Source organism: Pristiophorus japonicus, chromosome 16, assembly GCF_044704955.1.
Source record: "Pristiophorus japonicus isolate sPriJap1 chromosome 16, sPriJap1.hap1, whole genome shotgun sequence".
Taxonomy (NCBI): Eukaryota; Metazoa; Chordata; class Chondrichthyes; family Pristiophoridae; genus Pristiophorus; species Pristiophorus japonicus.
In genome coordinates, this window is record NC_091992.1 from 128264037 (window position 1) to 128288281 (window position 24245).

Below are 24245 nucleotides of genomic sequence, written 5' to 3' on the forward strand. Positions count from 1 at the left end.
GGCAACGTGATGTTGGACGCACGCGCAGAAAAGGGTTAGTAGGAATTGCGCTGGGGCGGGGGCGGAGTCAGTGATATTTCCCCTTCATAGGGGAAATGTTTTTTTTAAAGATAGTATTTCGCATTGTGCTTTGAGAATTTGGGTTTCAATGTTCCTTTTATCATATTGACTGAAATTCTATGTTTGCAGGACTCAACCAAACAGATTCTGGCACACTGATACAACTTGCAGGTAATCATCACAATTACAGTTGTAAAAGCTTATGGAATGAGGAAAGTTAATTCCATTCACTGTGTCCTCTAATTCCAAACTGTATACAATTTACACTCGAATGGACTCTATCAATTTATTTAATTTCGTAATGGAGGTGTGCAAGAACAGTTTAAATTTCAAAGAGAATGAGAAATAGCTTACTGACCTATGAAAGCAAACAAAGAAAAAATGTAGCACACTAAGCTAACAGGTATAGTAGCCTAGTGGTTATGTTACTAGATTAACGACCCAGAGGTCACGAGTTCATAAGTCACCATTGAAAAATAACCAGAAAAATAACCATGAAATTTGCTGGATTGTCATAAAAACCCATCAAGTTCACCTTAATGTCCTTAGACCTACTGTGGACAGACAATAAATGTTGCGTTGCCAGTGTTGCCCCTCATCCCTAGAGTATTTTTTTAATGCATTACAATGTATGTTATTCAACCCCAACTAGTTGCATTCTATGGGCAATATTTCTATAGCCTCACCAAAACTAGCCATAATGCTCTACAATTCAGTGAATCAAATATATCAACTCTGTCCCTGAAGTTTTCAGTTCCTCTGTGTCAGAGATTCGTTTGAGTTCAACATAGAATTCACTTTTTTTTTTTAAATGGGATTCTTTTCAATATAACTACTAGAATGTGAGAAAAAATATTGTTAAATGATTTCATTAATGGAAAAGAAAACCATGGGACACTAGTTTGGTGCTGCAATTTTTAAGCAACAGAAAATATTTAACATTTTGTTACATGCCCATCGTTCTTTACTATTCCTTGTTTGATGTATGTTACTTACGTGGCGGAGGTGCGGCGAATGAGGGTACGGGGCCCAGAAGAGCCGAGGGCCCAGGGACAGCACGGGCCAGCCCACACTGCGATGTGTGTGTGCACTAGGTCCATGCAGCAGAGCAGGTCTTCAGTCGTCCTGGATTACCCTTGCCACTGGATAAAGGCCTAGCTCTGTCGAGCCCATGTCGTGGCTGATGTCACCACATGTTAAAAAAATCCACGCACAGGCATCTTCCACACCCTCAATTGGAGTTCAAGACTGGAACATCGGGTCCTTTATTGAAACATCTGTGAACTCGTGGGAGCAAGTCATCCTCGTTCGAGGGACCATCTATGATGAACATTTTTTATGGGGGGGGGGCAAGAGGAGGGGATTAAAGAGTATGGCAGGAAAACTGAACGTCAGGAAAATGCATACCTGATACTCTTGTCGATAATGTTGCTAGAGGATACATTTGTCATCAATTCAATGATTTGCGGATGACACTAAGTTGGGTGGCAGTGTGAGCTGCAAGGAGGATTCTATGAGGCTGCAGAGCGACTTGGATAGGTTAGGTGAGTGGGCAAATGCATGGCAGATGAAGTATAATGTGGATAAATGTGAGGTTATCCACTTTGGTGGTAAAAACAGAGAGACAGACTATTATCTGAATGGTGACAGATTAGGAAAAGGGCAGGTGCAAAGAGACCTGGGTGTCATGGTACATCAGTCATTGAAGGTTGGCATGCAGGTACAGCAGGCGGTTAAGAAAGCAAATGGCATGTTGGCCTTCATAGCGAGGGGATTTGAGTACAAGGGCAGGGAGGTGTTGCTACAATTGTACAGGGCCTTGGTGAGGCCACACCTGGAGTATTGTGTACAGTTTTGGTCTCCTAACCTGAGGAAGGACATTCTTGCTATTGAGGGAGTGCAGCGAAGGTTCACCAGACTGATTCCCGGGATGGCGGGACTGACCTATCAAGAAAGACTGGATCAACTGGGCTTGTATTCACTGGAGTTCAGAAGAATGAGAGGGGACCTCATAGAAACGTTTAAAATTCTGACGGGGTTAGACAGGTTAGATGCAGGAAGAATGTTCCCAATGTTGGGGAAGTCCAGAACCAGGGGACACAGTCTAAGGATAAGGGGGAAGCCATTTAGGACCGAGATGAGGAGGAATTTCTTCACCCAGAGAGTGGTGAACCTGTGGAATTCTCTACCACAGAAAGTTGTTGAGGCCAATTCACTAAATATATTCAAAAAGGAGTTAGATGAAGTCCTTACTACTAGGGGAATCAAGGGGTATGGTGAGAAAGCAGGAATGGGGTACTGAAGTTTCATGTTCAGCCATGAACTCATTGAATGGCGGTGCAGGCTAGAAGGGCCGAATGGCCTACTCCTGCACCTATTTTCTATGTTTCTAAACTTTCAAGATGGGCTATACAATAAGGCAAAATAAACACGCCCTAAAGTTTTCTCTAGTTCACAGATGATTTCATTTATTTTACATTTTAAGGAAAGTTTTCTTCATTTTGCATAATAAGTGAGACATTTACATTAAAATTAGAGGAGTTGTTGTGTACAAGCAGGACTACATGTGAAATGGAGGAACATCCTTTGCATCTTATCAATACACTAGCCCTGCAGCCATATTGCTCTAACTCTCTGTCAATGCTACTCAACAGCCAGCTATGAGATGGCTAGAACAGCCCAGGGTGACTTTCCTCAAATTTGTTTTTGCCAAATATCTTGCTTATAATGATATTGTGTCTTTGGCTCAGCAGGGCAAGAATTAGCTGATTACCTGCTACACAGAAGTTTATAGGTTTGAGCCCCAGTATTATTGTTTGTATCTACCTTCCAAATCAGTTGAGCACAGTTTATCTATTCCTGACACACCTGGTGTATAGAGCAATACAAGAGTAGGAGGCTCCATTTTGGGAGAAAAAATAAATGTGCCATATCTGGGATGATGTGAGCAACAGATTCGCACAGGGCATTCTAGCAATGTTGCTCCAAACCTGCCACAGAAAAGAATATGCACAGTGGCTGTATTCTGCGTTAACAAAATGCTTCAATCCAGGGGACCTACCTATTGGATATCTCCGAGTTCAAACATCAGTCAAGGATCCAAAATGTCACCTTGGGTTACAGGGTTGATATGGGCTGACATGGTTATTTCCAGTATTGGCTCTTGCACAGCCTTATTGGTCAGTCGCTAAACGAAAAGAAAAACATGATTTAGCAGAGTGCTTTAACTACTAAATTATCACACTACAGGTGCAGCGTCGAGAATCTGGAACCCTCTGGACAGAAGCCGTTCTGGATCCTGTGCTTTTCCGGACTTTCGATCGTCTTTCTGACGTCCCGAATCCAGAAACACCCAAGCCCAGGTTCGGGTATTTCCGGATTTCGGAACATCAGAAAGTGTGGGGGGGGGTCCCCGGCGAGGAGCTGTTCAGGTCGCCAGCTCCGTCGATGAGATCGTCGGGCAGGGCCCCGCCACCGTGGAGCTGTTTGGGCGAGGCCCCGCTGTGGAGGAGGTGTTCAGGCGGGCCGGCGAGGAGGCCCCGAGGTAAGGACAGCGGCGGCGAGGACCGAGGGTCGGCAGGTCCGGATTCCGGAACATTTTACGGATTCCGGAATACCCCGTCACCGATCGGTCCGGAGTCCGGATTTTCAACGCTGCACCTGTACAAAGCATTCAAAAGGCACTCTTTGTACCAGTATACTTATAGCAGATTATATATTTGCAGGAGCTTATTCAGACAGTGATCACAAGGAGGTCTACACCAACTTCATGGCATCAAATGGAAATGGTAATATCATATTATTGTCAAGTATTTTGTTTCCATTTTTTATTTAATTTGTATACATAGACAGTTTCCTAGAAATGTCTGAGGAAGATCACCAGGGAGGTAGTAGCGGATCACTGTCGCTTCTTGCAAGAAAACCTTCAAACCATCTGCCTGTACTTAAAGAAAGAGCAGCAGCAGGAGATGACCCAGCATTTTCAGCAGGAATCCCACCGGTACAAAGCCTCACATCATCATATGGACTCTTTAAACCAATGCCACTGCATTTATGAACAGGAAGGGGCTCCACTCTATAAACATTCAGATTACCTATGGCAAATGGCATTTGATCAAGACACTGTTTGAAACTGAACCAGATTGTTCGCAACCTTGGCATCCTATTTGACCCTGAGCTATACTTCCAACCCCATAGACAGCTTACTATCACCTCCTTAACATTGCGAGTCTCCGTTTCTGCCTCAGCTAATCTGCTGCTAAAACCCTAATCTATGCCTTTGTTACCTAGAAACTCAACTATTTCAATGCTCTCCTGGCTGACCTCCCACCTTGCACACTCTGTAAACCTGATCTCATCTAAATCTCGGTTGCCCCATGTCCTAACTTGCACCAAGTCCCGTTCACCCATCACCCCTGTGCTCGCTGACCTACATTGGCTCCCAGTCCAGCAACGCTTTGATTTTAAAATTGTCATCCTTGTTTTCAAATCCCACCATGGTCTCGCACCTCCCCATCTCTAACCTTCTCTGGCCCTACAACCCTCCAAGATCTCTGAGTTGCTCCAATATGGCCTCTTCTGCATCCCCAATTATCATTACTTCATCAATGGTGGCCTTCAGCTGCCTAGGCTCCAAGCTATGGAATTCCCTCCCTAAACTTCTCTGCATTGCTACATTGCTCTCCTCCTTTAAGGCGCTCCTTAAAATCTACCTCTTTGGCCAAGCTCATGCTCATCTGTCCTAATAGCTCCTTATGTGGTTTGGTGTCAAATTCTGTTTGATAACTCTCCTGTGGAGCACTTTGGGATGTTTTACTATGTTAAAGGTGCTATACAAATACAAGTTGTTGTTGTAGATACCAGGTATGCTGGCAGCAGTCACAATTCCTTTTCTATGTCAGTCAATTGTAGCATCTTTGTTTCTAGAATAGACAGCTCTCAAAGAATGGTTTTATGGATACCAGGAATACCCACAGGTACTGATACCTGTTCACAACCTGGTCAGAGGGCATCCTGCTGAATAGCCCCTCAATGATCTCCAAACTTATTGTGATCTGCTGTATGATTCATAATTTTGTAGTACATGTTGAGGAATCACTGTATAGCAGGGATGGGGAAGGCTCAGAAAAAGGCCACAGAGAAGCCAGACCAAAAGGTACAGCCTACAGATTCGCGCACACCCCTTGATTCGCAACATTCTCATGAAGCTGATAAAGATTAATCATAAACCACTTCACTTAAAATGTCATAGTCCTCTGCACAGGGGCAACTGGATCAAGTTCCTCCGAACTGAAACACCAATCCAATATATGATGAACAAACAGTCATGCATCTATTGTGCTTCTGTCTTGTATTCTTTTCTAGCTGCTTTCCCCTAGTGTTACTGTACAGTCCTGACCCTGCAGTACAGACTTACACGAGGCACATGCTGAAGTCAAGGTCACTCTGGACCTGCACCTTTATTTCACAGCTCTCGAGTGCCACATTTGCCTGAGACCTGCCTTTATATACCTGTGTGGAACAGGTATGCAGTGTCTCCTGCAAGTGCACCCCTGGTGGTAAAGTATGCTTGTGGTTACAGGTCATATCTAGTTACAGTCATGTATAGCATGGTAAGATACATTAGTGTGAGATACATGACATCACCCTCCCCCAAGGTTTTATTGTCTTTATAGATTCAGTCTCTCAGGTGGTCTATGCTCTCGCATGGAGCGTCTTAGTTGTGGTTCAGTTGTTTACCTTGGTGCCTGTTTTTCTTTCGGTGTGATTGCTGGTATCTCGCCTGGGCTGTCTGTTTCGTTCAGTATGATTGCTGGTATCTCGCCTGGGCTGTCTGTTGAGTCTGCCCTTTCCTCAGGTTGTTCCCTCTGTCTGTCCACCAGGTGTGGTGTGAGTTCCACATTGTAGTCTGCCTCTGGTTCTGCAGTGTTGTTGGTGAATCTACTTTTTACTTGGTCTACATGCCTCCGGCAGGTTTAGCCATTGTCCATTTGTATAACCAGTAGCCTGTTTCCTTCCTTGCCTGTTACTGTCCCTGCAAGCCATTTGGGACCCCTGCCATAGTTTAGCACAAACACATTGTCCCCTATCTCATTCCATCTCCCCCTCGAATTTCGGTCATGGTACTCAGTTAGCTTCCGGCGCTTTGCCTCAACAATTTCATGCATGCCTGGGAGGATTAACGAGAGCCTAGTCTTTAAGGTACGTTTCATCAACAGTTGCGTGGGGGGAACCCCAGTCAACGAATGCGGACGAGATCTGTATGCCAGCAGCAGTCGCGATAGGCGGCTCTGCAGCGTGGGATCTTGGATTTTTCGCATGCCGTGTTTAATGATTTGCACTGCTCGCTCTGCCTGGCCATTGGAGGCTGGCTTGAACGGTGCCGTCTTAACGTGATTTATGCCATGGTCAACTCTAAAATCTTGAAATTCTGCGCTAGTGAAGCACGGACCATTATCACTGACCAATATGTCAGGAATTCCGTGCATAGCAAACATGGTTCTAAGGCTCTCCACAGTGGTGGAGGTGGTGCTCGAGTTTAAAATGGTGCACTGGATCCACTTTGAAAATGCATCGACAACTACGAGGAACATTTTGCCTATAAATGGGCCCGCATAGTCTACATGCACCCGCGACCGCGGTTTGGTGGGCCAGGGCCAGGGGCTTAGGGGGGCCTCCCTGGGGGCATTACTGAGTTGGGCACAAATGGTGCACCGCCGGACGCAGAGCTCCAAGTCCGTGTCAATGCCAGGCCACCAGATGTGGGATCTGGCTATGGCCTTCATAAGGACGATCCCCGGGTGCTCGCGGTGGAGCTCCCGGACAAACGCCTCTCTGCCTCGCAAGGGCATAACTACTCAGCTGCCCCACATCAGGCAGTCTGCCTGTAGTGATAGTTCATGCATGCGCCTATGGAAAAGTTTGATCTCCTCGGGGCAGGCATCGCGAGCCTCTAACCAGTCACCAGTTAAATCACATCTTTTGACTAAGGACAACGTGGGGTCGGTGGTCGTTCAGGCTCTGATTTGGCGAGCCGTCATAGGTGAACCTGTGGATTCAAAGGCATTGATTGCCATGACCATCTCACAGTCCTGTTCGTCGAACTCTTCCATGGTCGCCAGGGGTAGCCTGCTAAGTGTGCCAGCACAGTTGTCTGTGCCTGGTCTGTGCCTTATCGTGTAGTCGTAAGACGCCCACCGCTGAATGCTCGCCGAAGCGTTGGCGTTTATTGCCTTGCACTCGAATAGCAGGGACGTGAGGGGTTTGTGGTCAGTTTCTAATGCGAACTTGGCCCCGAAAAGGTGTTGGTGCATCTTTTTGACACCGTACACGCACGCGAGCGCCTCCTTCTCAACTATACCGTACCCGCGCTCCGCCCGCGAAAGTGACCTGGAGGCATAAGCAATGGGTTGTAATTTACCGCATCATTGACATGCTGTAAAACACACCCGACCCCGTACGCTGACGCATCACATGTAAGAACTAGCTTTTTACCTGGGTCAAAAAAGGCTAAAACACTATTGGAACATAGAAGGTTGCGTGCCTTATTGAAGGCGCGTTCCTGGGCCTCCCCCCAAAACCAATTGCACCCCTTTCTGAGTAGCATGTGGAGAGGCTCCAGCAGCGTGCTCAAGTTCTGCATAAAGTTCCCAAAGTAATTGAGTAGCCCGAGAAAGGCGCGCAGTTCTGAGACATTCCGGGGCCTGGGTGCCAGACGAATTGCTTCGGTTTTGGATTCTGTTGGGCGGATTCCATCAGCGACAATCCTTCTGCCCAAAAATTCAACCTCGGGCGCGAGAAACAGACACTTGGATTTCTTAACTCTTAGGCCTACCCGATCCAATCGACTTAGTACTTCCTCCAAATTGCGGATATGGGAGTCGGTGTCCCTGCCCGTTTTGAGTATGTCATCTTGAAACACAACCGTCCCCGGGATGGACTTGAGCAGACTCTCCATGCTGCGCTGGAATATAGCAGCTGCCGACCTGATGCCGAATGGGCATCAATTGTACATGAAAAGGCCTCGATGTGTGTTGATGGTGGTGAGTAGCTTAGACTCTTGGGTCAATTCTTGCTTCATATACGCAGATGTGAGATCTAGTTTCGAGAAAAGTTTTCCTCCAGCCAATGTGGCAAATAGGTCCTCCGCTCTGGGCAGCGGGTATTGGTCCTGTAGGGAGACTCTGTTTGTGGTAGACTTGTAATCCCCACAGATTCGTATGGATCCATCAGGCTTCATGACGGGGACGATGGGACTTGCCCAGTCGCTAAATTCCATGGGTGAGATAATGCCTTCCCGCAGAAGCCGGTCCAGTTCGTGTTCAATCTTTTCCCTCATCACATAAGGCACAGCTCTAGCCTTGTGATGGACCGGTCTGGCATCCTGTGTGATGTAGATTTTAACTTTAGCCTCTTTGAAGGTGCCCACACCTGGCTGAAAGAGATGTTCAAAACGACTTAGAACTGTTGAGCAGGAGGTCTGTTCCTCTGACGACATGGCGTGAACATCATCCCATTTCCAGTTTAGTTTTGCCAGCCAGCTTCTCCCCAACAGTACTGGGAAATCTCCGGGGACAATCCACAGGGGAAGTCGGTTCACCGTCCCTTTGTGTGTGACTGAGAGCATGGCGCTGCCAAGGACTGGGATGATTTCTTTGGTATAGGTCCTTAGTTTGGTGTCAATCCTTGTGAGTTTTGATCTGTTGCTTTTGTGCGGCCACAGCTGTTCAAATTGTTGGACACTCATGAGAGATTGACTAGCTCCCGTGTCCAGTTCCATGTTGACGGGTATCCCATTGAGAAGGACCCTCATCATTATTGGAGGCATCTTGTTCTAAGAACAGTGGACATTGATCGTGTTGACCCGCTGTACCCCAGTGTCCCGGGCACTGTCCCCACTGTCTTCTGGTCCGCTTTCCGACCCTTCCGATTCGTATACCAGCCGAGCTGCTGTTTTTCTACACATGCGAGCCAGATGCCCGGTATAGTTGCAGTTTCTGCAAACAGCATGCTGAAATCGACACCCCCTTGTTGAGTGCCTTCCCCCACATCTCCAGCACAGACCGCTTCCATTGTTTCCGAAGGATGAGCTACGTCTGGCTGATCTCTCTTGAGCTTCTCTCAGTCTGTAGTTGATTGCTTGCATTGTGGGTTGATGAGGTGTGAACAGCTGTTCCTGTGGCCCTTGATGGCTTCTGGCGCCACTGCCTGCTGTTGAAGGCCTGCTCTCCTGCCTTTGTCTGTGTGTGGGAGTAGTGGCTCGTTTCACGCTGTGAACCCCTTGTTCTGATGTTTCGTTAGTTGTCGTATCCGCAGTATAGATCAACCTCGTTTCTTCTTCTCCTGCCAAGAATGTCTGTGCGACCAGTGCTGCTGCCTCGAGGGTCAAGTTCTTGATCTCTATAAGATTTCGGAATATGCCTGCGTGGCCTATTCCTTCAATAAAAAAGTCTCTCAGTACTTCTCTCCTTAGTTCATCGGAGAACTCACATAAACTAGCCAGCCTCCGAAGTTCCGCCACAAAGTCGGGTATGCTCTGGCCCACACAGCGTCTATAGTTGTAGAACCTGTGTCTGGCCATGTGTAGGCTGCTCGCTGGCTTCAGGTGGTCTCTCACCAGTGTGCTCAACTCCTCAAACGAGTTGCTTGCTGGTTTCTCAGGTGCCAGCAAGTCCTTCATTAAGGCCTATGTTTTCGAGCCACAGCTGGTCAAGAGATGGGCTTTTCTCTTGTCTGCCTTATCGTCGCCCAACCAGTCTTTGGTTACAAAGCTTTGCTGGAGCCTTTCTATAAAGTCCTCCCAATTGTCTCCAGCATTGTATTCCTCATCTGGGCTGTTGGTAGCCGTTCTGTGGATTCTGTGATCCCGTAACTCGTCGCCACTGTAAAGTCCTGACCCTGCAGTACAGACTTACACGAGGCACATGCTGAAGTCAAGGTCACCCTGGACCTGCACCTTTATTTCACAGCTCTCGAGTGCCACACTTGCCTGAGACCTGCCTTTATATACCTGTGTGGAACAGGTATGCAGTGTCTCCTGCAAGTGCACCCCTGATGGTAAAGTATGCTTGTGGTTACAGGTCATATCTAGTTACAGTCATGTATAGCATGGTAAGACAGTTAGATACAGTAGTGTGAGATACATGACAGTTACTGAATATTGAGTGTTTCGTATTACATAGGAACATAGGATCAGAAGTAGGCAATTCAACCCTTCGAATCTGTTCCACCATTCACTTAGATCATGGCTGATCTGTACTTCAACTCCATTTGCTTCATAATCCCTTGATACCCTTGGGTAACACAAAAATCTGTCAATCTCAGTCTTGAAACTTTCAATTCACTCGGCATTTTGGGGGAGAGTGTTTCGGATTTCCACTACCTTTGTGTGAAAAGGTGCTTCCTGATTTCACGCCTAATCTTAAGATTACGCATTCTTGCTCTGGATTCTCTCACCAGAAGTCAATGGAAAGGACAATCGGGCAGGTTATATAACAGGCAGGCAATCCACCAGCGCTTGTTTTGCAACCCCGTCCCTCCCGGAGTTGCATTTCACCCCGGGGTCAGTACATCAATGGTCAGGCACATGCTAATGATGCATTGCCCATATTCTGCCCAAATGGAGGTCTCAGACAAAATTCAGGGTTATGGAACCAATGCAATTTTAGTGTTTTTATTAATTAGTTAATACTGTTTCATAATCAGTGATTATTCACACTTAAGTTTATACAGGTGCAATGTTCTGAATCAGACTTCCGAAAACCGGAATTGTCCGAATACCGGACATTTCAGCGAGCGGCGAGGAGCAGAGGATTGGTGGGCGGCGAGGTCCAAAATCCGGCACAGATTCGGCCCACAGCAAGGTCCGAAATCCGACAAAACCCAAAATCTGGCACGGATTCAGCCCCAAGGATTCTGGATTTCAGACTATTGATTTTCTTGTCTGAAATCCAGAAAAACTCCAACACCGACACGGACTTGGTCCCAAGGATTCCGGATTTCAGATGTTGTACCTGTACTGGATACAAACCACCGTTCTTTGCCATGCACAATCTATTGGCCCTTGAGCTGGAGTATTTTCATTCACTGATACAACTGACCAAAATCATCAGTACAGGAGTTGTTTCTGTGTAGCACAATTTTTAAATAGTTTACCTATGAAGAAATTGCACAATGAGAAAATGCAACAACCAAAAAGTGTTAACGAAACTAACAAAAAAAGCTTACTATGAAAATAGCAGAGTATAAACAGCACTTCCTTATAATTGCACAAGGGTTTACATCTGGTCATGTCTGTGGTTAACACAGTCTTGTTGTGCAATTAGCTTCTTGAAATATTGATTATTACAGTAACAGGGTTATACACACCAGCTGGACTATTAAAAGCACATTAGTATGTAGTGCATGAAAACCTCCATGTATCTTTATCAAGACTGGAATTCTTTGAGGATATAACGAGCATGGTGGATAGAGGTGTGCCGATGGATGTGGTGTATTTAGATTTCTAAAAGGCATTCGATAAGGTGCCACACAAAAGGTTATTGCAGAAGATAAAGGTACGCGGAGTCAGAGGAAATGTATTAGCATGGATAGAGAATTGGCTGGCGAACAGAAAGCAGAGAGTCGGGATAAATGGGTCCTTTTCGGGTTGTAAATCGGTGGTTAGTGGTGTGCCACAGGGATCAGTGCTGGGACCACAACTGTTTACAATATACATAGATGACCTGGAAGAGGGGACAGAGTGTAGTGTAACAAAATTTGCAGATGACACAAAGATTAGTGGGAAAGCAGGTTGTGTAGAGGACACAGAGAGGCTGCAAATAGATTTAGATAGGTTTGGCAGATGGAATACAATGTCGGAAAATGTGAGGTCATCCACCTTGGGGAAAAAAACAGTAAAAGAGAATATTATTTGAATGGGGAGAAATTACAACATGTTGCGGTGCAGAGGGACCTGGGGGTCCTTGTGCATGAATCCCAAAATGTTAGTTTGCAGGTGCAACAGGTAATCAGGAAGGCGAATGGAATGTTGGCCTTCATTGCGAGAGGGATGGAGTACAAAAGCAGGGAGGTCCTGCTGCAACTGTATAGGGTATTGGTGAGGCCGCACCTGGAATACTGCGTGCAGTTTTGGTCACCTTACTTAAGGAAGGATATACTAGCCTTGGAGGGGGGTACAGAGACGATTCACTCGGCTGATTCCGGAGATGAGGGGGTTACCTTATGATGATAGATTGAGTAGACTGGGTCTTTACTCGTTGGAGTTCAGAAGGATGAGGGGTGATCTTATAGAAACATTTAAAATAATGAAAGGGATAGACAAGATAGAGGCAGAGAGGTTGTTTCCACTGGTCGGGGAGACTAGAACTAGGGGGCACAGCCTCAAAATACGGGGAAGCCAATTTAAAACCGAGTTGAGAAGGAATTTCTTCTCCCAGAGGGTTGTGAATCTGTGGAATTCTCTGCCCAAGGAAGCAGTTGAGGCTAGCTCATTGAATATATTCAAGTCATAGATAGATAGATTTTTAACCAATAAGGGAATTAAGGGTTACGGGGAGTGGGCGGGTAAGTGGAGCTGAGTCCACGGCCAGATCAGCCATGATCTTGTTGAATGGCGGAGCAGGCTCGGGGGGCTAGATGGCCTACTCCTGTTCCTAATTCTTATGTAAGAGACTAGCCAACAGGCGTGATGCTCCCAGCCCTCTATAAATGGCACACAATAGCCAAGTGCCAGGTTATGGTGCAAGAAGATGGTGGAGAATAGAATTGTGTAAAGAAAGAACTTGCATTTATATAGCATCTTTCTCAACCTAAGGACACCTCAAAGCAATTTACAGCCAATTAAATATAGAATCATATCATAGCATTGCTACAGCACGGAAGAAGGCCATTCGGCCCGTCGAGCCCGTGCTGATTCTCAGCTCGTCCCACTCCCCCGCCCTTTCCCCATAGTCCTGCAATTTATTTTCCTTCAGATACTTAACTATTGTGTTCCTAACACAGATGAGACTGCACACAGGGAGGTTAAAGTAACAGTGACCTCAGTCTTTATTAAGACACTCCAGAGTGAGGAACGGGCCTTAGGGGTCGGCTTATATGCAGTGCTCCCAAGGGATGCTGGGATCCCTTGGGACTTCAGGGTTTGAGCTCCCTGGTGGCGGAACATGGGAGTGCATGCTTTACAGATACACATCACTCCCCCGCCCCCCCCCCCTCCCCAAAGTCAAAGTGAAAACTATTTACAAGGTGAGGCGGTCGGGAGCCTTTCTTTCCCTGGTGGACTGCCTCGGTACAAATGTCTGTTCTGGTGTGTTGGCTGTGCCCTCGCTGGGCTGGCGTGTTGTTGGCCCTGCAGGGCTGCTGGGTGAGCCTGGCCTTGCTGGGCTGTTGGGCATGATGGGTTCGATTTCCTGGTCCGGCGTGGTGTCGTTGATCCTTTGGGTGTGTGTTGTGGGCTCTCAACAGGTGGTGTCTGCTGTGGGTTGTTCAGGGCAGTCTGTGAACCGCAGCCTCGTTTGGTCCAGGTGTTTTCTGCAAATTTGTCCATTGTCTAGTTTGACTACAAACACCCTACTCCCTTCTTTAGCTATCACCGTGCCCACGATCCACTTGGGACCATGTCCATAGTTTAGCACATACACAGGATCATTCACATCAATTTCCCGTGACACAGTGGCGCGACCATCGTTTACATTTTGTTGCTGCCGCCTGCTCTCTACCTGATCATGCAGGTTGGGGTGAACCAGCGAGAGTCTGGTTTTAAGTGTCCTTTTCATGAGTAGCTCAGCCGGGGGCACCCCTGTGAGCAAGTGGGGTCTCGTGCGGTAGCTGAGCAGTACTTGGGACAGGCGGGTTTGGAGTGAACCTTCTGTGACTCGTTTAAGGCTCTGTTTGATGGTTTGTACTGCCCGCTCTGCCTGCCCATTGGAGGCTAGTTTAAACGGGGCCGAGGTGACATGTTTGATCCCATTCCGGGTTATGAATTCTTTAAATTCTGCACTGGTGAAATATGGCCCATTGTCACTGACCAGTATGTCAGGCAGGCCGTGTGTGGCAAACATGGCCCTCAGGCTTTCAATGGTGGCGGTGGGAGTGCTTCCCAACATTACTTCACATTCAATCCATTTTGAAAAAGCATCCACCACCACCAGGAACATTTTACCGAGAAACGGGCCCGCATAGTTGACATGAATCCTCGACCATGGTCTGGAGGGCCAGGACCACAAACTCAGTGGTGCCTCTCTGGGCGCGTTGCTCAACTGAGAGCACATGCTGCATTGCCGTACACAGGACTCTAAGTCAGAGTCGATACCGGGCCACCACACGTGGGATCTGGCTATCGCTTTCATCATTGCTATACCCAGGCGTGTGCTGTGGAGATCCGAGGTGAACGTCTCCCTGTCCTTTTTGGGTAGCACTACGTGGTTACTGTAAAGTCCTGTCCCCTCAATACAGACTCACATGAGGCATGTAGTGAAGTCAAGGTCACTCTGGACTTGCACCTTTATTTCACAGCTCTGGAATGCCGCACTTGCCTGAGACCTGTCCTTATATACCTGTCTCTTGCAAGTGCACCCCTGGTGGTAAGGTATGCTGGTGGTTACTGGTCATATCTTATTACAGTCACGTATAGCATGTTAGGATACAGTTATATATAATAATGTAAGATACATGACATCACCCTCCCCCAAGGTCTTATTTTCTTTATAGGTTCAGTCTCTCAGGTGGTCTACGCTCTCGCGTGAAGTGTCTGAGTTGTGGTTCAGTTGTTTGTCTTGGTGTCTGTTTTTCTTTGGGTGTGGTTGCTGATATCTCGCCTGGGCTGCCTGTTTCGATTGGTGTGATTGTTGTTGACTCGCCTGGGCTGTCTGTTGGGATTGCCCTTTCCTCAGTTTGTTCCCTCTGTCTGTCCACCAGGTGTGGTGCGAGTTCCACATTGTAGTCTGCCTCTGGTTCCGCCGTGTTGTTGGTAAATCTGCTTTTGACTGGTTTACATGCCTCCGGCAGGTTTTGCCATTGTCCATTTGTACTACCAATAGCCTGTTTCCTTCCGTGCCCGTTACTGTCCCTGCAAGCCATTTGGGACCCCTGCCATAGTTTGGTACAAACACTTTGTCCCCTATCTCATTCCATCTCCCTCTCGAATTCCTGTCATGGTACTCAGCTTACAGCGCTTTGCCTCAACGATTTCGTGCATGTCTGGGAGGATTAATGAGAGCCTTGTTTTTAAAGTCCTTTTCATCAACAGTTGCGCAGCGGGGATCCCAGTCAGTGAGTGCGGACGAGATCTGTATGCCAGCAACAGTCGCGACAGGCGACCCTGCAGCATGGGACCTTGGATTTTAAGCATGCCTTGTTTAATGATTTGCACTGCTCTCTCCGCCTGGCCGTTGGAGGCCGGTTTGAACAGTGCCGTCTTGACGTGATTTATGCCGTGGTCAATTATAAAGTCTTGGAATTCTGCGCTGGTGAAGCACGGACCATTGTCACTGACCAATATGTCAGGGATTCCGTGCATTGCAAACATGGTTGCGAGGCTCTCCACAGTGGTGGAGGTTGTGCTCGAGTTTAAAATGCTGCATTCGATCCACTTTGAAAATGCATCTACAACTACGAGGAACATTTTGCCCATGAATGGGCCCGCATAGTCTATGTGCACCTGCGACCACGGTTTGGTAGGCCAGGGCCAGGGGCTCAGTAGAGCCTTCCTGGGGGCATTGCTGAGTTGGGCACAAATGGTGCATCTTCAGACGCAGAGCTCCAAGTCCGCGTCAATACCAGGCCACCAGACGTGGGATCTGGCTATGGCCTTCATGAGAACAATCCCCGGGTGCTCGCGGTGGAGCTCCCGGACAAATGCCTCTCTGCCTCGCAGAGGCATGACTACTCGGCTGCCCCACATCAGGCAGTCTGCTTGTAGTGATAGCTCATGCATGCGCCTGTGAAAGGGTTTTAATTTCTCGGGGCAGGCATCGCGAGCCTCTGCCCAGTCACCGGTTAGGACACATCTTTTTACTAAGGATAACGTGGGGTCACTGGCCGTCCAGGCTCTGATTTGGCGAGCCATCATGGGCGAACCTGTGGACTCAAAGGCATTGATTGCCATGACTATCTCACAGTCCTGTTCGTCAGACCCTTCTGTGGTCGCCAAGGGTAGCCTGCTGAGCGCGTCGGCACAGTTGTCTGTGCCTGGTCTGTGCCTTATGGTATAGTCGTAGGACGCCAACATGAGTGCCCACCGTTGAATTTGCGCCGAGGCGTTGGCGTTTATTGCCTCGCTCTTGGATAGGAGGAACGTGAGGGGCTTGTGGTCGGTTTCTAACGTGAACTTGGCCCCGAAAAGGTATTGGTGCATCTTTTTGACACCGTACACGCACGCGAGCGCCTCCTTCTCTACCATTCCGTACACGCACTCCGCCCACGAAAGTGACCTGGAGGCATAAGCTATGGGTTGTAATTTGCCCGCATTATAGACATGTTGCAAAACGCACCCGACCCCATACGCTGATGCATCACATGTGAGAACTAGCTTTTTACCTGGGTCAAAGAAAGTCAAAACACTGTTGGAACACAGTGAAGGCGCGTTCCTGGGCGTCCCCCCAAAACCAATCGCACCCCTTCCTGAGTAGCATGTGGAGAGGCTCCAGCAGCGTGCTCAAGTTCTGCATAAAGTTCCCAAAGTAATTGAGTAGCCCGAGAAAGACGCGCAGTTCTGAGACATTCCGGGGCCTGGGTGCCAGGCAAATTGCTTCTGTTTTAGACTCTGTTGGGCGAATTCCATCGGCGGCAATCCTTCTGCCCAAAAATTCAACTTCTGGTGCGTGAAACAGGCACTTGGATTTCTTGACTCTTAGGCCTACCCGATCCAACCGCTTTAGTACTTCCTCCAAATTACGGAGATGGGAGTCGGTGTCCCTGCCCGTGATAAGTATGCCGCCTTGAAATACAACCGTCCCCGGGATGGACATGAGCAGACTCTCCATGTTGCGCTGGAATATGGCAGCTGTCGACCTGATGCCGAATGGGCATCGATTGTACATGAAAAGGCCTCGATGTGTGTTGATAGTGGTGAGTAGCTTGGATTCCTCGGTCAATTCTTGCGTCATATATGCAGATGTGAGGTCTAATTTTGAGAAAAGTTTACCTCCAGCCAATGTGGCAAATAAGTCCTCCGCTCTGGGCAGCGGGTACTGGTCCTGTAGGGAGACTCTGTTTATGGTAGATTTGTAGTCCCCACAGATTCGTACGGATCCATCAGGCTTCATGACTGGGACGATGGGACTTGCCCAGTCGCTAAATTCCACAGGTGATATAATGCCTTCCCACAGAAGCCTGTCTTGTTCATGTTCAATCTTTTCCCTCATCACATAGGGTACAGCTCTGGCCTTGTGATGGACCGGTCTAGCATCCTGTGTGATGTAGATTTTGACTTTGGCCCCTTTGAAAGTGCCCACACCTGGCTGAAAGAGATGTCCAAATCGCTTTATAACTGTTGAGCAGGAGGTCCGTTCCTCTAATGACATGGCATTGACATCATCCCATTTCCAGTTTAGTTTTGCCAGCCAGCTTCTCCCCAGCAGTGCTGGGGGGTCTCCGGGGACAATCCACAGGGGAAGTCGGTTCACTGTCCCTTTGTGTGTGACAGAGAGCATGGCGCTGCCGAGGACTGGTACGATTTCTTTGGTATAGGTCCTTAGTTTGGTGTCGACCCTTGTGAGTTTTGGTCTGTCTCTTTTATGCGGCCACAGTTGTTCAAATTGTTGAGCGCCCATGAGAGATTGACTTGCTCCCGTATCCAGCTCCATGTTGACAGATATCCCATTGAGTAGGAACCTCATCATTATAGGAGGCGTCCTATTGTAGGAGCAGCGGCCATTGATCGTGTTGACCCGCTGTACCCAGTGTCCCGGGTACTGTCCCCACCATCTTCAGGTGCGCTTTCCGACCCATCCGATTCGTATACCAGCTGAGCTGCCGGTTTTTTGCACATGCGGGCCAAATGCCCTGTATATTCACAATTTCTGCAAACAGCCTGCTGAAATCGACATCCCCTTGATGAGTGCCCACCCCCACACCTCCAGCACAGACCTGTTCCATTGTTCAAAGTGTTCCCAAAGAATGAGCTGCGTCTGGCTGATCTCTCTTGAGCTTCTCTCAGTTTGTAGTTGATTGCTCGCATTGTGGGTTGATGAGTTGTGAACGGCCGTTCTTGTGGCCCTTGATGGCTTCTGCCTGCTGTCAAGAGTCTGTTCTCCCGGTTTTGTCTGTGTGTGGGGGTAGCAGCTTGTTTAGTGCTGTGAACTTCTTGTTCCGATATTTCGTTAGTTGTCGTACCTGCATTGTAAATCAACTTCGTTTCTTCTTCCCCTACCAAGAATGTCTGTGCAACCAGTGCTGCTGCCTCTAAGGTCAGGTTTTTGGTCTCTATGAGCTTTCAGAATATGCCTGCGTGGCCTATTCCTTCAATGAAAAAGTCTCTCAACATTTCTCTCCTCGGTTCATCGGAGAACTCACATAAACTAGCCAACCTCCGAAGTTCCGCCAGGAAGTCGGGTATGCTCTGGTCCACACAGCGTCTGTAGTTGTAGAACCTGTGTCTGGCCATGTGTAGGCTGTTCGCTGGCTTCAGGTGGTCTCTTACCAGTGTGCTCAATTCTTCAAACGACTTCCTTGCTGGTTTCTCGGGTGCCAGCAGATCCTTCATTAAAGCGTATGTTTTCGAGCCACAGCTGGTCAAGAGAAGGGCTCTTCTCTTGTCTGCCTTATCATCGCCTAACCAGTCTTTGGCTACAAAGCTTTGCTGGAGCCTTTCTATAAAGTCCTCCCAATTGTCTCCCGCATTGTACTTTTCATCTGATCCGTTGTTCACCATTCTGTGGATTCTGTAATCCCGTAACTCGTCGCCACTGTAAAGTCCTGTCCCCTCAGTACAGATTCACACGAGGCATGTAGTGAAGTCAAGGTCACTCTGGACCTGCACCTTTATTTCACAGCTCTGGAATGCTGCACTTGCCTGAGACCTGTCCTTATATACCTGTCTCTTGCAAGTGCACCCCTGGTGGTAAGGTATGCTGGTGGTTACAGGTCATATCTTATTACAGTCATGTATAGCATGTTAGGATACAGTTATATATAATAATGTAAGATACATGACAGTTACCCCACAACAGGCAGTCTGCCTGAATGGATAGCTCGTCCTTTTGCTGCTGGAACGACTTGATTATCTCTTACATTTCAACGGGGTGCTGGCCCAGCTCCCATGCAGTACACAGTTTTTTACTAGGGACAGCAGAGGATCTCGGCTGGTCCAAGTCCTAATCTGGCAGGCCGTGACAGGTGATTTATCATTTTCAAACGCTTCCATGACCATCAACAAGTCTGCGGGCTATGCCCCCATCAACAAGTTTGCAGGCTGCGCCATTTCCACCCCTGTGGTGGGCAATTGTAGCCGACTGAGAGCATCCGCACAGTTCTCGTTGCCTGTCCTGTGGCGGATGGTATAGTTATACGCTGATAGCTCGAATGCCCACCTTTGTATGCGGGCTGAGGCATTAGTATTTCTCCCCTTGCGAACAGGGATATGAGGGGCTTGTGATCGGTTTCCAGCTCAAATTTGAGGCCAAACAGGTACTGATGCATTTTCTTTACCCCAAACACACACGCTAATGCCTCTTTCTCAATCATGCTGTAGGCCCTCTCGGCCTTAGACAAGCTCCTGGAGGCATAGGTGACAGGTTGCAATTTCTCCGCAACGTTAGCTTGTCATAATACACACCCGGCTCCGTACGACGATTCATCACATGCAAGCACAAGTCTTTTACACGGATTATACAATATAAGCAGCTTGTTGGAGCATAAAATGTTTCTGGCTTTCTCAAAAGCAATTACTTGTTTTTTTCCCCATACCCAGTTCTCACCTTTATGCAATAACACATGTAGGAGCTCTAAGAGGGTGCTTAACCCCGGTAGAAAGTTACCAAAATCATTGAGGAGTCCCAGGAACGACCGCAGCTCCGTGATGTTCTGTGGCCTGGGCGCGTTCCTGATAGCCTCTGTCTTGGCGTCTGTGGGCCGAATGCCATCCGCCATGATCTTTCTCCCCAAAAACTCCACTTCTGTTGCCATGAAGACGCATTTCAACCTCTTCAGCCGCAGCCCTACGCAATCCAGTCGCTGGAGTACCTCCTCCAGGTTTTGTAGGTACTCAACGGCGTCCCGACCCGTGACTAATATGTCATCCTGAAAAAACCACCGTGCATGGTACTGACTTGAGTAGGCTCTCCATGTTTCCCTGGAAGATCGCTGCAGCCGACCGAATTCCAAACGGGCATCTGTTGTAGATGAACAGTCCCTTGTGCATGTTGATGCAGGTGAGGCCCTTCGAAGACTCCTCCAACTCCTGCGTCATGTAGGCCAAAGTCAGGTCGAGCTTGGTGAACGTCTTGCCTCCTGCCAGGGTCGCAAATAGGTCGTCTGCCCAAGGTAACAGGTATTGGTCCTGTAGCGAGAAACGATTAATAGTTACTTTATAATCGCCGCAAATCCTCACCGTGCCATCACTTTTGAGTACTAGAACAATCGGGCTGGCCCACTCGCTGAATTCCATGGGAAGATGATGCCCTTGAGTTGCAGCCTGTCCAGCTCGATTTCCACACTCTCCCTCATCACGTGAGGTACTGTTTTCGCCTTGTGGTGAATGGGTCGTGCCTCTGGGACCAAGTGGATCCGCACCTTCGCCCCGGAAAAGTTTTCAATGCCTGGCTCAAAAAGGGAAGGAAATTTGTTAAGAACCTGGGTACATGAGGCCTCATCGACATGTGATAGCGCTTGGATGTCATCCCAGTTCCAGCGCATTTTGCCCAGCCAACTCCTTCCAAGCAGTGTGGGGCCATCGCCCGGGACAATCCAGAGTGGCAGTTCGTGCACTGTGCCTTCGTAAGTGACCTTGACCATGGCGCTGCCCAGGACAGTGATAAGCTCTTTGGTGTACGTTCTCAGTTTCGTGTGGATGAGGCTCAGGGCTGGTCTGAGTGCCTTGTTGCACCACAGTTTCTCAAACATCTTTTTACTCATGATGGATTGGCTAGAGCCAGTGTCCAGTTCCATGGCTATGGGTAAGCCATTCAATTTTACGTTTAGCATTATAGGTGGACATTTTGTCGAAAATGTGTACACCCCGTGTCCTTCAGCATCTACCTCCTCTCTCTGGGGCTCGAAATTGCTTTGATCCACGATGGACCGATCTTCCTCTGCCACATGGTGGTTAGCAGGTTTTGCAGAGCTTGCAGCTCGTCTGCCAGCTCGTTGGAGGTGCCCTATTGTTCCACAGCTCTTGCAAACATACCCTTTGAAGCGGCATGAATAGGCTGAATGGAAGCCTCCACAACGCCAACAAGGTGTGAATTGCTTTGCATTCATCCTTTGTTGCGGACTCTGAATCATCTGGGTCACCTGAGGCCTGCTGGCAGTTGCAGACTCGTGGTTTCTGCCCTGTACATTTCTGCTCGCAAACACGGTTCCAGTTAATGTATTAACATTGCTAGCACTTGTGTGCTGAGAGATTTGTTTGGTGTTATCACTGGTGGACATAAACGCCTGTGCTATCACAATGGCCTTACTGAGGGTCGGTGTCTCTACAGTCAAAAGATTTTGTAGGATGGTCTCGTGGGCAATGCCCAGTACAAAAAAGTCTCTGAAACTTTGCTCCAGGTAGCCATCAAACTCACATTGTCCTGCAAGTCGCCTTAGCTCGGCGACGTAGCTCGCCACTTCCTGACCTTCAGATCGCTGGCACGTGTAGAACCGATACCTCCCCCTCAGCACGCTCTCCCTCGGGTTAAGATGCTCCCGAACCAGTGTACACAGCTCCTCATACGATTTACCTGTGGGTTTCACCGGAGCCAGAAGATTTTTCATGAGGCTGTAGGTCGGTGCCCCGCAGACCGTGAGGAGGACCGCTCTCCTTTTTGCAGCGCTTCCTTCTCCGTCCATCTCGTTGGCTACAAAGTACTGGTCTAGCCATTCGACATAGGCTTCCCAGTCCTCACCCTCCGAGAACTTCTCCAGGATACCCACAGTTTGCTGCATCTTTGCGTTGGATTCATATACTCGTCGCCAGTTATTGTGTTCCGAACACAGATGAGACGGCACACAGGGAGGTTAAAGTAACAGTGACCTCAGTCTTTATTAAGGCACTCCAGAGTGAGGAACAGGCCTTCGGGGCCGGCTTATATACAGTGCTCCCAAGGGATGCTGTGATCCCTTGGGACGTCAGGGGATGCGCCCCCTGGTGGCAGAACATGGGAGTGCATGCTTTACGGATACACAACATTATACAACTCCCTTTTGAAAGATAAAATTGAGTCTGCCTCCACCACCTTTTCCGGCAGTGCATTCCAGATCTTAACCACTCGCTGTGTAAAAAAGTTTTTTCTTGCATCGCCTTTGGTTCTTTTGCCAATCACCTTGAACCTGTGTCCTCTGGTTCTTGACCTTTCTGCCAATGAGAACAGTTTCTATCTATCTACTCTGTCCAGACCCTCATCATTTTGAACACCTCTTTCAAATATCTCAATCTTCTCTGCTCCAAGGAGAATAACCCTGGCTTCTCCAGTCTATCAACGTAACTGAAGTCCTTTTAAAATACTTTTAAAGTATAGTCAATGTTGTAATTTAGGAAACATGGCAGCCACTTTGTGCAGACAAGGTCCCACAAACAGCAATGAAATAAATTACCAGATCATTTATTTTAGGTTTTGGTTGATGTTCTAATATTAACCGGGTCAAAATTAGTGTCAAGGGTATAGAGGGCGCGGAATTCCTAAAATGCATCCAAGAGAACTTTTTTAGCCAGTATGTGGCAAGCCCAACATGGGAGGGAGCGGTTCTGGATTTAGTTTTAGGGAATGAAGCTGGGCAGGTGGAAGGGGTATCAGTAGGAGAGCATTTAGGTGCTAGTTACAATAATTCAGTCAGATTTAAGGTAGTTATGGAAAAGGACAAGGATAAATCAGGAATAAAAGTTCTAAATTGGGGAAAAGCCAACTTTGCTAAGCTGAGAAGTGATTTGGCCATAGTGGACTGGAAACAGCTACTTGAAGGTAAATCAGTGTCAGAGCAATGGGTGGCATTCAAGGAGGAGATCCGGAGGGTTCAGGCCAAATATGTGCCCTTAAAGAAAAAGGGAGGGACTGACAAATCTAGAGCCCTCTGGATGTCTAGGGACATACAAGGTAGGATAAAGAAAAAAAGGAAGGCTTATGACAGATACCGAGGGCTAAATACTGCAGAATCTCTCGGAGTATACAAAGTCCAGGGGTGAAATTAAAAAGGATATTCGCAAAGCAAAGAGAGAGCATGAAAAAATTTTTGGCAAGTAAAATCAAGGAAAACCCAAATATATTTTATAAATATATTAAGAGCAAGAGGATAACTAAAGGAAGAGTACGGCCTATTAGAGACCATGAGGGTAATCTGTGTGTGGAGGTGGAAGATGTGGGTATGGTCTTAATGAATACTTTGCGTCTATTTTCACAAAAGAGTGGGGGGCAATGCAGACATTACTATCGAGGAGAAGAAGTGTGAAAAATGAGATTAAATAAACAGTGAGAGGAGGTATTAAGGGGTTCAGCAGCTTTAAAAGTGGATAAATCCCTAGGCCTGGATGAAATGTATCCCCGGCTACTAAGTGAAGCAAAAGAGGAAATAGCAGAGGCTTTGATGATCATTTTCCAATCCTCTCTGGCTTCAGGTGTGGTGCCAGAGGACTGCTAATGTGGTATCTTTGTTTAAGAAGGGAGAAAGGGATAGAACTGAGTAATTACAGGTCAGTCAGCCTAAGCTCGCATTACAGGAAAGATGTGACTGCACTGGAGAGGGTACAGAGGAGATTTACAAGGATGTTGCTGGGAGTGGAGAATCTAAGCTATGAGGACAGATTAGATAGGCTGGATTTGTTTTCATTGGACCAGAGGAGGCCGAGGGGAGACCTCATTGAGGTGTATAAAATTATAAGGGACCTAGATATAGTGGATAGAAAGGACCTACTGCCCTTTGCAGAGGGGTCATTCGGTGGGTACCTAACTTGAATGGGGCAGGCAGCCACCTATGTCACTGCGAGAACAACTTCAGAGCCCACCATGCTTCTGTAGTCAGAAGAAATGACACCTACCTGCCATCAGGGGGTT

The 24245-nt window shown here is 47.8% G+C and overlaps 1 protein-coding gene across 7 annotated transcripts in view; it reads left to right on the top strand.

The window, feature by feature from the left end:
• Positions 1-24245, top strand: part of LOC139226821 (platelet endothelial cell adhesion molecule-like) — a 151171-nt gene that overhangs the window by 80890 nt on the left and 46036 nt on the right. For all 7 annotated transcript variants that reach the window (XM_070857862.1, XM_070857859.1, XM_070857861.1 and 4 more), the window contains 2 exons: positions 190-231; positions 3786-3848. In XM_070857862.1, coding sequence (XP_070713963.1) covers positions 190-231; positions 3786-3848 — 105 coding nt within the window. The remainder of the gene's footprint in view (positions 1-189; positions 232-3785; positions 3849-24245) is intronic.